At 40.2% G+C, this 16,973-nt stretch overlaps 1 protein-coding gene and 1 long non-coding RNA gene across 2 annotated transcripts in view; both read right to left on the reverse strand.

The window, feature by feature from the left end:
• The window catches only part of LOC138948276 (uncharacterized), a 289,660-nt gene that overhangs the window by 104,230 nt on the left and 168,457 nt on the right, over positions 1–16,973 (reverse strand). The window lies entirely within an intron of this gene.
• Positions 1–16,973, reverse strand: part of LOC138948256 (uncharacterized) — a 30,185-nt gene that overhangs the window by 10,834 nt on the left and 2,378 nt on the right. Inside the window, exon 2 of the mRNA XM_070319774.1 lies at positions 13,579–13,639. Within this exon, the coding sequence (XP_070175875.1) occupies positions 13,579–13,588 (10 nt within the window). The 5' untranslated portion in view covers positions 13,589–13,639. The remainder of the gene's footprint in view (positions 1–13,578; positions 13,640–16,973) is intronic.

Genomic DNA, 16,973 nt, shown 5'->3' on the forward strand with positions numbered 1-16,973 from the left:
ACACAGCATCTGCTTTTTTTCTGAGTGGCACATCTGAAATTTGAAGAAATAAAGAGTACATATTTTGAACAGGTTTCACACAAGTTCAGATCTTTGAAATGACATTGTGTAAGGAAACTGGACGAAGACACACTTATCAAAATGTTTGCTCTTCAGTAAGATTTTAAACAGGGATGGTATTGCACCAGAAAAGCCACAGTCGCGTGTTGTTGCACTCATGAACAACATGCATTATGGGTTATACATAAGTCGAATTAGGGGTTCTAAAATGCTAATTGCACAAGCTTTCTACCAAAAATCACAAACGTCATGAAAAGCGTACGAACGGAAACAATTTGATGAAAGTGGTACGAACGGACACATTTTCCCGTCAAAATCAGTACGAACGGACACAAAACTGATTTATGCAAATTCAATTCATCTTATGGTTCACATAGGTCCAATATCACACGCATTCGTACTTTGTGCTATTTGAAGACGATTGGAATACACAGAACTTGTAGTGGGGGCCTGTTTCACTCTGATCTAACGAATGTGTATGAACGGAAACGCTTTTCGTACGAAGGGAAACATGCACTTTTGTACGAACGGAAACATGGGGTATGAACGGAATCTGCATGTTTTCAAAAGACAAGTGATTGTACAAAAGCCATGGGTTTCTATAAACTTCTGTTCAAGCGAAATGTCGTAACAGGCAATGGTTTTGGTGATCATGTGCAAATCAGGGGTCAGATTCGATAACAGAGCGAGAAAAACAAGAAAATGTTAAAAAATCAGGCAATTTTGCCACGTTCGGCCCGCGTGTGTTATTATTAGGATTCACTAGCACCTTGGTACTTATCGTACACATAGCCCAACCATTTCGCTACCTTATTCTTTCAATATTACACAAGCGCGCTGCCCACACGACTTACTACAACGTTTTTCCCGAAGCAAGTGACGAAAATGAGGCTGTATGAACGGACACATCCTGCGGATGAACGGAAACATCCGGTGGATGAACGGAATCAGTTGACACACCGTGGGTGTGGCAGTTCAGGAAGTGTTTAATTCTAGATAAGAGATACACTTTCTTTGACACCGCTTTACTAAGTTGCTCTATGTGGGTTGACCAAGACAAGTTGTTATCTATATTAACACCCAGCAGTTTGTGATGGTCGACTTGTTCCACTATTTCACCATCTATCATTAAAGCAGGACCAGCTGAACAAATATTCTGGCGTTTTTGTCTTGTTGTTATGAGAGAGAGAGAGAGAGAGAGAGAGAGAGAGAGAGAGAGAGAGAGAGAGAGAGAGAGAGAGAGAGAGAGAGAGAGAGCGAGACTGACTGACTGGGCTGATCTTTAATTCTAAAGGATAGAGTTTTAGGCCCATAAGCAAAGTAAACAGATAGACGAACAGGCAGACAGACAAGACAACACACCAGCAAAAAACCGAATCAACAAATTAAGTAACTAACAAACAAACAAATGAACAAACAAGAAGCATGTATAATAACAAGTCGGAATGTAACATTATGCGTTTAAGGAGTCTGAACCAGTATTATACATGCGTCTTATTATGAACAGAATATATAAGGAGTAACGTTCCCCATATAGGTATTACACACACACATTTCGAAATGTTTTGCATGCAAACGAATGCACTTTCTATATTTGAGGGTTTAGTTCTATATCCCTACATATCCGAGGAATATAACAATGTCAGAACAGCTTAAGTATCAAATAGTGAGATAAAACAAGAAGGGCAAAGCCCATACGACTCACATGCTTTACACATTTTTCCTACCAAAATACATGTGACCTTGACCCAAGGTCAAGGTCATCCAAGGTCATGCAACACAAAGCTGTTAATTCAAGACATAGGAAGTACAATGGTGCTTATTGGCTCTTTCTACCATGAGATATGGTCACTTTTAGTGGTTCACTACCTTATTTTGGTCACATTTCATAAGGGTCAAAGTGACCTTGACCTTGATCATATGTGACCAAATGTGTCTCATGATGAAAGCATAACATGTGCCCCACATAATTTTTAAGTTTGAAACAGTTATCTTCCATAGTTCAGGGTCAAGGTCACTTCAAAATATGTATACAATTCAACTTTGAAAAGCTCCTGTGACCTTGACCTTGAAGCAAGGTAAACCAAACTGGTATCAAAAGATGGGGCTTACTTTGCCCTATATATCATATATAGGTGAGGTATTGAATCTCAAAAACTTCAGAGAAAATGGGAAAAATGTGAAAAATAGCTGTTTTTTAGGCAACATTTATGGCCCCTGCGACCTTGACCTTGAAGCAAGGTCAAGATGCTATGTATGTTTTTTGGGGCCTTGTCATCATACACCATCTTGCCAAATTTGGTACTGATAGACTGAATAGTGTCCAAGAAATATCCAACGTTAAAGTTTTCCGGACGTCCGGACGGACGGACGGACGACTCGGGTGAGTACATAGACTCACTTTTGCTTCGCATGTGAGTCAAAAAGAACACACACACTTCTCAGAGTAATGAGAATATTAATCATGTATTGTTGGCTTTCACGTCTATTTCCTTTAGTGAATACAAACATTGAATAGTTTTAATATAGTGTATCTTGTCTTTATTTCAATGTGTTTTTAATTTTTGATCGAGCAATTGTTTTGCCCGTGACACCAGTCCCTTTTAGAGTCACTGAACTCCTGCATATTTAACTATTTATGGGTGTGGTTTTCGGACCTCCGAACTAAGCTGGACAATAATAATGTTCAGATTCAGGAAGTGTTATATATAGGTTTAACACTCCGAGTTCTGAATATCGTGGGTATTTTCCCTAGGGTCGATTTTCAGGTATTACCGAGCCTCTGGTACGATATTTAGGACGAGGTGTGTAATCTTTTTATCCCTTTACTCCGACGTTTTTATTAAAAAACACCACTTTTTGACACAAACTCCGCAAATTCATGTGCGAAACGAGTCCCCTTATTTCTTTTCGGTAAACGCGCCATAAAACGTCTGCTTTTGTATTCAGTCATCTATACTGCTTAAGAAAACGAATAACAGTTATTTCTAGAGTGTTGAAATGAAATTGAAAATATTATTTTGCATTGTTGGCTTCTGGCTTTCGTCCTACCTGACCGGTACACCCGTCATGTTTCCGAGAGTGCGCAGTTCAATGCATTTGATACTGTGCAGTTACCGGCCGGTTTCAGTCGGTGACCCCGAATTAGTAACTTCACTGATTATCTCAACGTTTATTCTAGTCGTTTACTCTCTCACACTTTCAAACTTTACTTCACTCTCATTTTCCTCCTCCTTCTTCAAATTAAACTTTAGAGTCTTTGTTATTTCTCCTTCTGACTTTCACTCGTCTTTCACTCTCTTTGTGAAAACTGTATATGTAACTAAACTGAAAAGTTCTTGTGGACTTCATAAAACTTGTAACAAAGTCAGTGTTCATTTCTTGTCATCTGGAATAAAAGAAACATAAATTACACTACCACTTGTGATTCTGCATCAAAATAAAGTGTAACACACGTATGGTCACAGTATTGTGAAATAGTCTTGCGGACAGTTTTTCAACTTGCTGGACACGTTACAACGTGTTTTGGTCATTATCATTTACACACATAGTCTTTCAAGTGTTCAGGCGGTTTGTGTGACCTTGTTGATCTGCGGAGCTGGACTTCAGAACTCGGCAATGAGTGAATGACGTAGCTTCATCTGCGGCGGGTACCGGCGTCTCAACAGACTGCGGCTCTTCTCTCTCCTGCATTTTCTCTTCTGGGACATCTTTCTCTTCTCTCATGTAGGGTCTTGTGTGCGTAATGTTTCTTCTGAAGATACGCGTCTTGCATGGTGACTGAATCACGACTTGATTACCGTGCTTCTCAACAACATTGTATGGTGTCGATTCGAACGTGGTGCTGAACTTGTTCTGGTGCTTCTGTTTCAACAGAACTTCATCTCCGACTGATACATTGCTTTCAGTGGCATGTCTCTTTGCATCACTGTATGTCTTTCCTGCTTCTTTCTTCTCTGCGTCTCTGTCTTTGATACTTTCTGTCTCTGGTTTGCTGATTTCTCTCAGTTCTGGTGGTTTTGTTCTGATCTTCCTGTTGAACAGTAATTCTGCTGGGCTAACGCCTGTAGTAGAGTGTGGTGTACTGCGGTATGCTAACAGGAACTTGGGTAACTCATCTCTCCAGTTCTGACCTTTTGAGTGTGCGATCTTCATGGCTTTGAGAAGTGTGCGATTCTGTCTTTCTACTTCTCCATTGGCTTGGGGCCACAAAGGTGTCACTGTTCTGTGTTCAATTCCATTCTCTGACAGGTAGTTTTCAAACTCTTCTGAAATGAATTGAGGTCCATTATCTGATGTGATACTGACTGGATACCCATATCTTGCGAAGATAGGATCTAATCCTTTGACCACTCTCTCTGTTGTGACTGATTTCATGATGGCAACTTCAAAGTAGCGACTAAAATAGTCTACAACGACGAGTATGTTCTCTCCTGTTGGTAGTGGTCCTAATAAGTCAATAGCTAGATCTTGCCATGGTGCATCTGGAAACTTGGTTCTCACCATTGGTTCTGGCACTGACGGTTGACTGACTATCTGACAATCATGACAAGTCTTGCACTTCTTCTCTGCTTCTGAGTCGATTCCAGGCCACCAAACTTTCGTGCGTAGTCTCTGTTTCGTTTTCACGATTCCCTGGTGCCCTTCGTGTGCAATCTCAATCACTTGATGCCGTAGGCTCTTTGGAATGACTATTCTCGTGCCTCTGATGACTATGTTTCCTAAACAAGTCAGCTCGTTCTTCACTGCTCTATAGGAAGGACTCATCTTTTCCCACTTCTCTGTTTGGATCGCTTCTCTCAGTGTTTTGAGTTCTTCATCCTTCTCTGACTCTTTGTCAATCTCTGACATCGACATTGCTTTGGGAACTGCTTCTTTTGTAACGAGGTAGATGTAATCTTCTAGATCTGCGACTGTATCTGTTGGTCTTTTCTCTTTGTCTACTAATCTCGAGAGCGGGTCTGCGATGTTGGTCTTTCCCGGTCTGTACTTCACTGTGAAGTTGTAGCTCTGTAGTCTAAGTACCCATCGTTCAATCCTTGCTGATGGCTTGGATCTCTTGGAATATATGAATTCCAGGGGTCGATGGTCAGTGATCAGTTCAAACTTGACTCCGTACACGTACTGATGGAACTTCTCACATGCCCAGACTAGGCCCAGAGCTTCTTTCTCTGTCTGTGAGTATCTTCTTTCAACATCCGACAGGCTTCTGCTTGCATAGCTGATCACGCGGTCTTCTCCATTCTGACGTTGAATGAGAACTGCGCCCAGGGCTACTGGTCCTGCATCAGCTACAATGCGAGTTTCTGCTTGCGTGTCAAAGTACCCTAACGTGACTGCTTCAGCGAGATCTGCTTTCAGAGTACAGAACGCTTCTTCTTCGTCTTTTCCCCATCTGAAAGTAACTCCTTGTCTTGTCAGCTTTCTCAAAGTTTCTGCTTTGGCTGCAAGATTTCTGATGAACTTTGCATTGAAATTCACCAGGCCCAGAAAACTTCTCACTTCTGCTGCGGTTTCTGGTCTTCTTGCGTTCTTGACGTCTTCCACCTTGGACGGTGCTGGGCTGACTCCTTTCTCATTCAGGACGAAACCCATGTACTCAATCTCCTTCATCCTGAAGACGCATTTCTGTGCGTTCAAAGTCAGTCCACTCTTCTCCAACTTGTCGAGGACTTTCTCCAGTCTTTGGTCATGTTCTTCCATGTTCTTGCCGTGAACGATGATATCGTCTGTCATGTTCCTAGCTCCTTCACAATCTTGCAGAACTTGCTGAATCGTAAACTGATACAATTCTGGAGCTGAGCAGATGCCAAAATTCAAACGTCTGTATCTATACAGTCCGTTGTGCGATGCGAAAGTTGTGATTCCTCTGGATTCTTCGTCTAGTTCCAGCTGATGGAATCCCCACTTCAGGTCTAACTTTGTGAACACTGTGCTACCGTTCATCTCAATGAGCGTCTCTTCTACTGTCGGCATGGGATAGCGTTGTCGTTCTACTGCTTCATTTGCTCGTCTCATATCTACGCATAGACGAATCTCTCCGTTGGGCTTTGGGACTACAACAATGGGACTGACCCAGGGTGTTGGTCCATCCACCTTCTCAATGATCTCCGCCGCTTCTAGCTCAGCAATCTTCTCCTCTACCTTAGAACGAAGACTGAAAGGAATACGGCGTGGCGACTGTGCGACTGGTTTGACATCTTTCTTGACGTACACGTGTACTTGGTGATCTTTCAGTTTGCCTAGACCCTCGTACAGCTTGGGGTGTCTCTTCTCACAATGATCAATGTTCACACTGTTCACTGTGATGGGCTTCTCCGGCGGCAAACCTATGTGCAGAATGTTCAGTGCTTTCGCTGTTTTCACCCCTAACAGCGACTCTCCATCTCCATCAAGTACTTCTACTTCTGCAACGACCTTGTTGTCTCCGACTCTCAATTCTGCTGTAAACTTGCCCTTCAGCTTCAACGGTTCCTTCGAAGCGTAAACGTACAGCTTCTTGTGTGACTGTTCTTTATTAAAGAATAAAACGTTCTTCTGTTTCAGCCACTTCCATGTGTTGAATGAAATGATGTTGCAGCTTGCGCCAGAATCTACCATGAAGTTGAGATCGATGCCTCCGACGTTCACTGTAACTCTGGTTGACGACTTGTTTCTTCCGACAATGAAAACTTCTTCACTATCATCTTCATAGTCTTCTTCTAGACTCTTCACATTTCCTCTTGCCTTCTGTTTCTTTGATCTGCAGCAACGTGCATAATGTCCTTTCTTGTGACAAAGTTTACATTCCTTCCCTCTTGCAGGACACTTTGGGTCACGTGCTAAGTGTGTAGTCAGACCACAATTGAAACAAGCTCTCTCTTCTTGCTTATCTGACTGTCTTGGACGATCAGACTGTGTAGGCAGGTTTCACGGTAATCAGACTCTTTGATGTGTGTAAACTTTGCCTTCAAATTACTTGCTTACTGTGTTGATTTTCATCATTTTTTCTGCTTGGCATGAGTAAGTATGGTATTTGCAATACAAAAAAATAAATAAAAGCTAAAATGTTTGTGTTTGAGCAATTATTTGAGCGAGTTTTTCGAAGCGAACGTGTGAATCCTGACAGACACCATTTCCTTCTGTCACATGACCCCATCTCAAAGTGTGATTCAAGCAGACACGAAAATAACACACAAAGTTATGATAATGGGGTTATTAATTCAATTAATACACAAGGTTAGTCTCTGACTAGATAAAATAGGGAAAAAATATCAAATGGCAGCATAAAACCGTTTCTGGAAAAATTTTCAATCGCCACCGAAAGTGTCTGTCAGTAAAAAAAACACGTGCTTTGTTTGAAAAGCAAAGCCTAATTTTACACATCGCGTGCTTTTGTCTGTTATTCTTGCTTGTGAACATCATTTTATTGATGTTCTTCACTGGAAAGCAGGTTTATCATCAACAGTATCACAAAATCGCAAAGAATGAACATTTTTGTTGTGATCCGACCGGTGTCTGTAGACTGAATCACACGTTCGGCAAACTTCGTTTTTAACGGAAATAACCGAGCCTTTCATCGGAAACGACGTTTTAACCGCTTCATATCGTCTGCAGGAAGAAAAAGAGGAATGCGATACCCAGTGAGTAAAACATTTAATCGTTTTTAGTGCCTTTTGATCAAGTTTTGGGTGCGTCTGTCAGCAACGTTTGTCAACCCAACGTTCGACACAGCGACGCACGCATACGGATTTGCAGCGTTTGCATTCGGAAAGTGAGGGATTTGTGAGTTCGTTTGCATAATTTCAATCGCTAGTAGGTTTTCCCTTCGTCTCCCATTGTTGTGTTTGCATGTTATTGGCATTTCATTGTGTAAATTGAGAGTTTGTGAGTAACAGTGGTACAATCTGTCGAACGTTGGCGGCGCTGACAGACGAAAATATCGAACGTTGCCTTCAATGACAGAAGGGCTTGGCGATCGTACTTTCGATTCGTAGGAACACAATATGGAGACAGCAATGTGCGCTCGTTACCACAACGGTCATGAACCGGTGTAAGACGAAATTTTTACTCCACGAAAAATTGACTCCGGAGTAAACTTCCAGTAAAAATCTTGTACGAAAAAAGAACTCCACAAGGAACTAAATTTTTACTCCCCAAATATTTACTCCCAGTAAACATCTCGTACGAGAAACTTAGGGCCTACTCCTTCGTTTATAATTCGCGCAATATCCCATTTACGTGCAATCCCGTTTTGCCGCCGTCCCATTTTGGCGACATTTCACAAGCCAAGCGTCATCTTACTACCGCATCCCATTTTGGCGCAATCCCGTTTCGCCGCTATCCCATTTTTTTTTAAATTTATTTTTTATTTTTACATTTAGTCAAGTTTTGACTAAATGTTTTAACGTAGAGGGGAAATCGAGACGAGGGTCGTGGTGTATGTGTGTGTGTCTGTCTGTGCGTGTGTGTAGAGCGATTCAGACCAAACTACTGGACCGATCTTTATGAAATTTGACATGAGAGTTCCTGGGAATGATATCCCCGGATATATTTTTTTTGTTGATAAATACCTTTGATGACGTCATATCCGGCTTTTTGTAAAAGTTGAAACGGCACTATCACACCCTCATTTTACAATCAAATTGATTGAAATTTTGGCCAAGCAATCTCTGACGAAGGCCGGACTTCGGTATTGCATTTCAATTTGGTGGCTTAAAAATTAATTAATAACTTTGGTCATTGAAAACCTGAAAATTGTAAAAAAAAAAAATTTGTTTTTAAAACGATACAAATTTACGTTCATCTTATTCTTCATCATTTTCTGATTCCAAAAACATATAAATATGTTATATTCGGATTAAAAACAAGCTCTGAAAATTAAAAATATAAAAATTATTATTAAAACAAAATTTCCGAAATCGATTTAAAAACAATTTCATCTTATTCCTTGTGGGTTCCTGATTCCAAAAACATATAGATGTGATATGTTTGGATTAAAAACACGCTCAGAAAGTTAAAAAGAATAGAGATAAAGAAAAGCGTGCTATCCTTCTCAGCGCAACTACTACCCCGCTCTTCTTGTCAATTTCACTGCCTTTGCATCGAGCGGTGAACTGACGATGCTACGAGTATACGCTCTTGCTGTAAAAATGCAGTGAGTTCAGTTTCATTCTGTTAGTTCGACAGCTTGACTAAATGTTGTACATGAACAAAGTATGCAAATCAGATGATCCAGCGACGTCCTTCCCAATTTATGTCCAAAGGACGTCTACCCACAACACGCCACTGTATGCCGCGTGGTCAGCCAACCATGTGGTGCCAGTCGTGAAACCAGGTTCTTTGTCCCACAGTGAGACATTCAAGTTGGGGACTTTGTGACCGCTGACTTTGTCAGCAAGGATGGAAAGGTGGAGAGATACAGGGCGGTGATCATCCCCAAGTCATCCCCATTTCCCCGATGGGCCAGATCGAGAGGAGATCTGTGTGAAGTGTTTGCGCGCAAAAGACAATGGGAGATACTATGTCTTTCCTAATGTTGATGACATTTCATGCTTGCCAATGGCTCAGATAAAAAAAATCCCACCAACCAACCATGAACAACAGGGGGGATTACTTTTTTTGACATGTGACCAAGTCTCATTTGAGCGTTCACAGTGTTACCTGAGAATAGCACACCCCCTTGAATTGGGACCAAAGAAAAAGCGTTGTATACAAGGTTGTCGTCACTAAGACTGAGACTGGTCTTTTTTGCACAGAATCAAATGACGACATTTATAACAAATGACGTCATTATCAAGATTGGTACATGACGTATTATTGTCCATAATTTCTTTGTGATCCGTTGTGTTTTCGTAAAGATACAGTGTATTTAGTCATGTAAGCGAGAGACACTGGCCTAAAAAATGGCGGCAAAAAGCACATTTTCAGAGAAGGATTTTCGATCCTACATCAAAATAAGAACGGCACTTGGTAAAACGGCCGGTGACATACTTGAAGAGCTGAGAACTGTAAGCCCAGGCACAGCACCATCTCGCGCGACAGTTTTTCGGTGGGCAAAGCATTTCTCAACAGGGAAAACGTCTGTGGAAGATGCAAGGGGAAAAGTGAAGAAACCACCTGTAACCGACAATAAAATGGTGTCCCATGTGCAACGGTTAGTTGATGAAGATCCCCGAGTGAGCAGTCATTTTATCGCCGAAACACTGGACATTTCGTCGTCGTCTGTCTTGAGAATTTTAAAACACAAACTTGGATACACAAAGGTGTGCGCGCGATGGGTACCACATTTCCTCACTGAAGAGAACAAGAGGTGTAGGGTTACGTTTGCCCAACGGCTACTCAAGATATACGACGGATGTGATCAAAAACGCTTGGATGAGATCGTGACTGGAGACGAAACTTGGGTGTACTTCTTTGAGCCAAAAAGAAAAGCTCAAAACAAAGCATGGATAAAAAAAAGGTACCAATGCCCCTCGGATCGTGCGAAAAAGTCGCTCCGACAGGAAGGTTTTATACACAATATTTTATAACACAAAGGCTAGGGCATCATTTTTCAAAAACCACGCGAAAAAGGCAGAAGCATCACTGGGGTGTACTACAAGGAAAAAGTTCTTGCTGGCATCGTTCGTTACTACAAGAGAGCCAGACCAACTACAGGATTGAAAGGGATCAAATTACTTCATCATAACGCACCTGCTCACAAATCCAAGGTGGTGAAAGAGTACCTAGAGGAAGAAAACTTTGAAACTTTGCCACATCCTCCCTACTCTCCTGATCTTGCACCCTGTGACTTTTTTTTGTTTCCTCATCTGAAAAGACAATTGGCTGGGCGTCGATTTGACAGTCGATCAGCCCTCGGATCGGCTGTTTTCCAGTGTCTGAACCAGGTGCCAAAAAACGACTTCAAACGGTCATTTCTTGACTGGGTCCAACGACTTAAACTGTGTGTAGCCGCTAAGGGAGAATACTTCGAGGGTTTGAAATAAAAAACAACTGCATCATCTAAAGATTTCCCGGTTTTTGAGACCAGTCTCAGTCTTGGTGACGACAACCTTGTATATATATGCATTTTTGAATGCTTTTCTAAAGTCATAAGTTCATTTGTGAATTTTTTTTTTTTTTAGGGATTGTTTTGCTGAATGCATGCAGTTAAGAAATTGACCCCGTTTTCAAATTTAGGGGGTAGGGTTGCTCCATAGCCCACGTATGTCTGTGTGACTGTGTCAAATATCAATCTACTTTGCGTACAAAATGTATAGATGTTTGTTTTTCGATTTTAGAATGATTTCTAAAGCTGGCTAGAACTTCTGAGGTCTACAGGAAACGATAAAGATAAAAAATGTACAAAATATAAGTAGCGTCCTTTATCTTACCATTGTTCTGATCAATGCTGTCCCTTTATTTGCAAGTTAACCATTTTTCTTAATGTGTTCAAGGAGTATGTTAAAAAGTATTATCAATGGTTGCTTTAAACAGCACCTTTGGGCAGTTATTATGCACTGAAGTTGTAAAAGCATGTTTTGGGTTTTTTAGGATATAGCGTCTTGGAACGCCAATCATCTTGGAAATACGAATGTTCATATAATTGTTTTTACTGTTTTGGAGAGATAAAAAGTTGAACTCTTGGTGCAAACTGTTTTTTGGCCCCTGTTTGACTATTTATTATTTTGGAATATTGTGTGTGAGGGGGAAACTGCAATCCTCAATATCATGAAACGTGCCTGTAGCCAGTGTAGGCTTCTTCTGAAAGGTTGACTGCTGACCTCTGTATCTCTGACCTTGATGACCAGGGCTGTGGCGATGGACTGCATGCGCCGACTCTGACTTTACATCTCCTGTCATCTGTCTAGCCTGCTTCTGTGCTGCTTCATGAGCTCTTGCTGTGTCTGCTAGCGTTTTCAAAGTTAGTTCTTTCTTTTCGAGTAACTTCACTCGTAGCTTCAAACTTTTACATCCATGAATAACTTGATCTCTCACGTTCTCGTCTAGCTTATCATCAAATCCACAGTTCTTTGCTTGCTGTCTTAGACCTGTGATAAACTGATCTACTGTTTCACTTTCTTCTTGGCTCATAGATCTGAACACATGTCTTTCGTAGGATTCATTCATCTGCGGTGCAAACTTCTCATCTAGAGCTTCAAGTGTCTGAGTATAGTTCTTGTTTTCAGAATCAGGAACTGTCTCAAAGACATCTTGTACTTCCATACCTGCTGTGTGTAGCAACAACGCTTTCTTCTGTTCATCTGGAGTCTCCCCTCTTGCTCCCAAATACACTTGAAAACCTCTTTTCCATCTCTTCCATTCCTGTCCTACCTTGGAACTATCTCCATTTGGGTCAAAAGATGCAATAGCTGGAACATAAGGTTGTGGTTGAGCCATGTTCTGTCCAGAATTCACTGTATTCTGTGCACTCCCTTCCTTTTCTTCAAAGAATGACGGATCAAAACTCATCTGTCACTGATGACACAATCTGTTCCTCTTCTAGAACACATGACGTCTACACTGACGTAATAGTCTACCCACTTGCTTCTGAGACTTCCGATTCTGTCTGGAAATTTCTACGTGCTCCTACGTGTTGACCGAAACTATCGTCCTCACGCGTGACTGATGACGTAACGAACTCATCAATTTTCATGTGCGATCACCAAACTGCATTCGAAACTATTGAACTCACAGTCTTTTGGTCAATCCACTGGTTGAAAAGTTTTCCTCGTCGCCAAATTGTAATAGCTGGTTGTGTGGGTGACTGAGTGTAGTGGAGCAGGCATGGCAGAACACATTCATTCATGCAGACACTTCATTAACACTGTCTCTTGCTGCCATATTGTATTGTCTCTCTCTCGATTACATCAAAACGTCTAATTACATGAATCAATGCTCACAATCAATATTCTACTAAAATGTACTATAATACACAGACACTACATAGGGCACTAAGTGTGTGTCGGTAAAGCCTCGACTCCCAATGCCCTTTTTAACAAAGAAAGTCTGTTAGGGTTCCCAATGCGAGTCAAAAATGAAACATTCTGTAATCTCAATTTAGCTGCCCCTTGACACAAGACAGACAGTTGAACAGAGCCGGCAGTTTTGCTAGTAATGATGTAAACTCGTGCTGGTCTTCCTTCTTTTTTTCGGGCAAGCAAAGTTTAAGTGTCATCAAAAGAAAAGTCGCTCTCTAACTTTATGATAAATGTTACGAACGTTTTCCATGAGAACTAATTTTTGTTCTGTTATTGTGACAACGTAATTAGAACTTTGCATTTTCGTTAAGACTTCAAACAACGTTGTTGCTTGCATTGCATCATGGTAAAAATTCAACATACCACTTCCATTACAGAGTTATCTTTTTCCTTTTGACTAAGCCGCGATATAACCTTGAACGGTTGAAAACGACGTTAAACACCAAATAAAGAAAGAAAAGAAAAGAAAGCCACACAAAAAGCGCTCATTAAACTAACAATAAGTATTGCATGTGTTACAATGAATATGTCTGAACACAAAATATGTGTATTCCCTTAAAATCTGAAGATGACATACCCGAAGCCATTTTAAAACCTTCCCTGGAGCAATAGCCTCACCCTCAGACACATTTCTTCACCTGAAAATAAACAAAAGGAAGGAAAGGGTAACTGCAACATTCAGGTTGGTTAAAAAAAACTCCCTTGATCTTCAGCTGAAATAGTGAGTATTAATAAGACATAAGACATAAGACGTTATTTCAACCATGTGCAGTACACTAGGGACATGTTTTGGCCAGAGTACAATCAATCAATCCATACACGCCCTTCCGACCCTCGCTTGCAATCTCAGTCACACACACGCTCACGCACGCCCGCATACATTCCCCACACAAAACCCACAACAGCACACACGCACAAGCATGCTCCTCCTTAACAAAACGTGTTTAACCATCAATTGTACATATGCGTAAAATAAACAGTATAGAAGTATCAGTAAGAATTATATATGTATCAGACATCAGTTATGACGACAATAACTAAAATCACAAATCCTTGATAATTTTAAAACCAAAACATTTATTACAATACTACACTGGGTAGGTGAACTTTAAGAAATAAGGTATTTAAAGGCTTGACGGCTGTGTCTCACAACAAAATACCAGGACATAAACCTTGAGTAAAAGCTCAATTTTAACTAAGAACGGCAGTTAGAGGACTTTTTTTTTTGTTTTTTTTGTTTTTGTATTTGCCAAGCACATCATCGTGGGGCTTTTAATCCATAACATGCATCCGTCTACAATGTATCCTCATTCATCCTTCAACATGTATAATAAATATGTAAATGGCAAGTATACAAGACATACAACATTAGGACCTAACCGACAGACGGACATACATATCGTTCACTTAAGTATGGCCGGAGCATAACATCACATGCAGATTCCAATACTGATAAATAAAAAAAGAGAGAGAGAGGCTTAATATTAAACACAATAGATTCTTGCTTTGAACACTGTTCGCGATGGTCATTTTACTTTGGACTGCAAGTAAATTTGATTAATCTGCGCATAGGGACGCCGTCACTGTTTGCACGTGAATTTTGCGATTTGTTGCCATGTGAATCTCAGCCGTTTTAGCAGACATGTCAAAAATTACTTATGAGAATTTACATGGGGAGACCGAAAAAGTAAAAACAATATCTTATAAGTTTGATATAAGTGACGTTACACATGGACAAATCAACCATTTTGGCGGAAAAATGTATCAAACTTTTGACAGAAACAAATGTATAGTATACATGTATCGTGATACATTTTGCGTGAGTAGAGAGACCAGACGGTAGCTCTCTAAAACCCAAGTAATTTGGTGCAGAGAAAAATTCTTTTGGGGGGATGCAAAGATGTGAAAATGTTTAGCTTTTTTGGGCAGATAATTTATCAGGCACAAGTCAAAATTTGGTATGTTCATTGGTACGTGCATTTATGCTTTTGATACAAAATATGAAGATAATTTAACGGTTATGTGGTCATTTACAACAAAAACACGTTTTGTCTACTCATTTCAGCAATATTTTCCAAAGAAACAATAGGCAGCACCCTTTAAATGCGTAGGCCCTATCTGAAATGTTCAATTTACACAGGTGAAGGACAGTTCTTAGTGTATCCAACATTCAGTTAACTTGGATTATGCCTGATTTCACGATCGCTGAGGGGTACCGTACCGAAACCCATCAAATTTTCCCTTGACAGAGTGCTACCTTATATTTTGGTAACAACAACAACAACAATCAAACAAAATCACCTATATTCTCCCTAAAATCTTGTTTTGTCAAATAGACAACTGGCCTTCATACCATACCTGAGGCCGGGTCTCTGTAATTCCTGTTCTACCCTGTCACTGTTAGACGGGCTCAGCCATACCTGCAAAACCGCAGTGCATTGGGGCTGGCTTTACACACTGCGTGTTTGACGTTGCTTTATCGACCGCCTCGAGTGATCTACATTTTTAGGAAAGCCGCTTTTTTCAGAAACTATGATAGCAAGGAACAGCAATATTTCAGACGTAGAAAGACTTTTCCGGTTCATGAATCTGTCTGTGTTGCTACAAAGTTTACCTTTTTGAAAGGGACGATGGATTCAACTACTGAAAACAGAATTAATTAGAAATATTTTTAAAATACTTCAGATTGTGGAAATGAAGGATTGACACTATTGATGCTAGGGTTACATGTTTTAAGATACGCTTTGGTGTTGATTTAATTAAAGGTATACTATCTAAGGAGCCATTTTGGGAATACGTTCTGGCGAATTTGACTCAAGATGTTCAATCAACTTTCATTGTGCTGTATTATAGTTACAACTCCAATGATTAGCTCAAAAATTATCCGCAAGTAAGTACATTAATGACATGAATTATATTCTGGTAACTCTTCGGTCTCAGAACTCCGAATCTGTTCATCGTCAAATTTAATTTAGTTCTGGTTGGTATGCATTCATTGAAGCATACAAAAACCGTTGGATTAATCAATTCAATTCTGTGATCATTCCATGCTTTAAAGGACTAAAATGCAATACACAGCGTAAACAAACATACTGTCCATTGTCAAAATTTACACTGTCTTTAAAGACTACCTAATAAATCATCTAGATTTGAATAATACTACGCCCAAACACGTATTCTGAAGCATTTCTTGTATTTGGTGTCATCTATTTAAAACTCAAACCCAACTCTTCAACTTTTTAGGCAATATCGAATGTGTACCTTCAGCAAAAAGCGTGGTAGATACAGGCTTCTCTCAGGGTCAAAATGAAGGACAGAAATCAAAACAAGACTTTTCAAGATAACTTTGGTCTAGAAAGATAATTGATCGATGTAGGTCTTTCTTGCACAAAATATAAAGACAGAAATCAGGAAAAATCACAAGTAGGAGTAAAGCATAAGAATGGACCCCCCCCCCCCCCCCCCCCACCAAAAAGAGTCACGTAAAGCTAAATTATTACATGTAGTCAACCTGTGGAACTCGCATGATAATGTAACTGAACAGACTGCATTTTTTTCACGAAGTCCATAGGTTGGCCGAACCTCCGCGGCCGAAAAAGCGCTGACACTTATAGTTTAGTTTAGTTTAGTGTGAAGGAGCTCTTACCAGCACCCTCGTGAGATAAATTTTTAATTGTTTCAGAAACACAAACCCAATGAACCTAAATTGCATGCGACTCATTTTCTTGAGTTTTGAGCTTGATTTTAATCCAAACACAACATAGATTTATATGTTTTAATGAGGAGATAATAAAGAACACAAAATGCAATTAATTATGAATTTTAATGCAAAGAATTGCTTTTCATCCACATTTTAATGAACAAACGAATGGAATAGTTTTTAGGCTTCCAAGCTGAAATGCAATCCATAGTCCGGACTGAGCCAAAGAATGTAAGACCAAAATGTCAATCAATTTGTTTGAAAATGAGGGC

The sequence above is a fragment of the Littorina saxatilis genome, linkage group LG15, assembly GCF_037325665.1.
Source record: "Littorina saxatilis isolate snail1 linkage group LG15, US_GU_Lsax_2.0, whole genome shotgun sequence".
NCBI lineage: Eukaryota > Metazoa > Mollusca > Gastropoda > Littorinimorpha > Littorinidae > Littorina > Littorina saxatilis.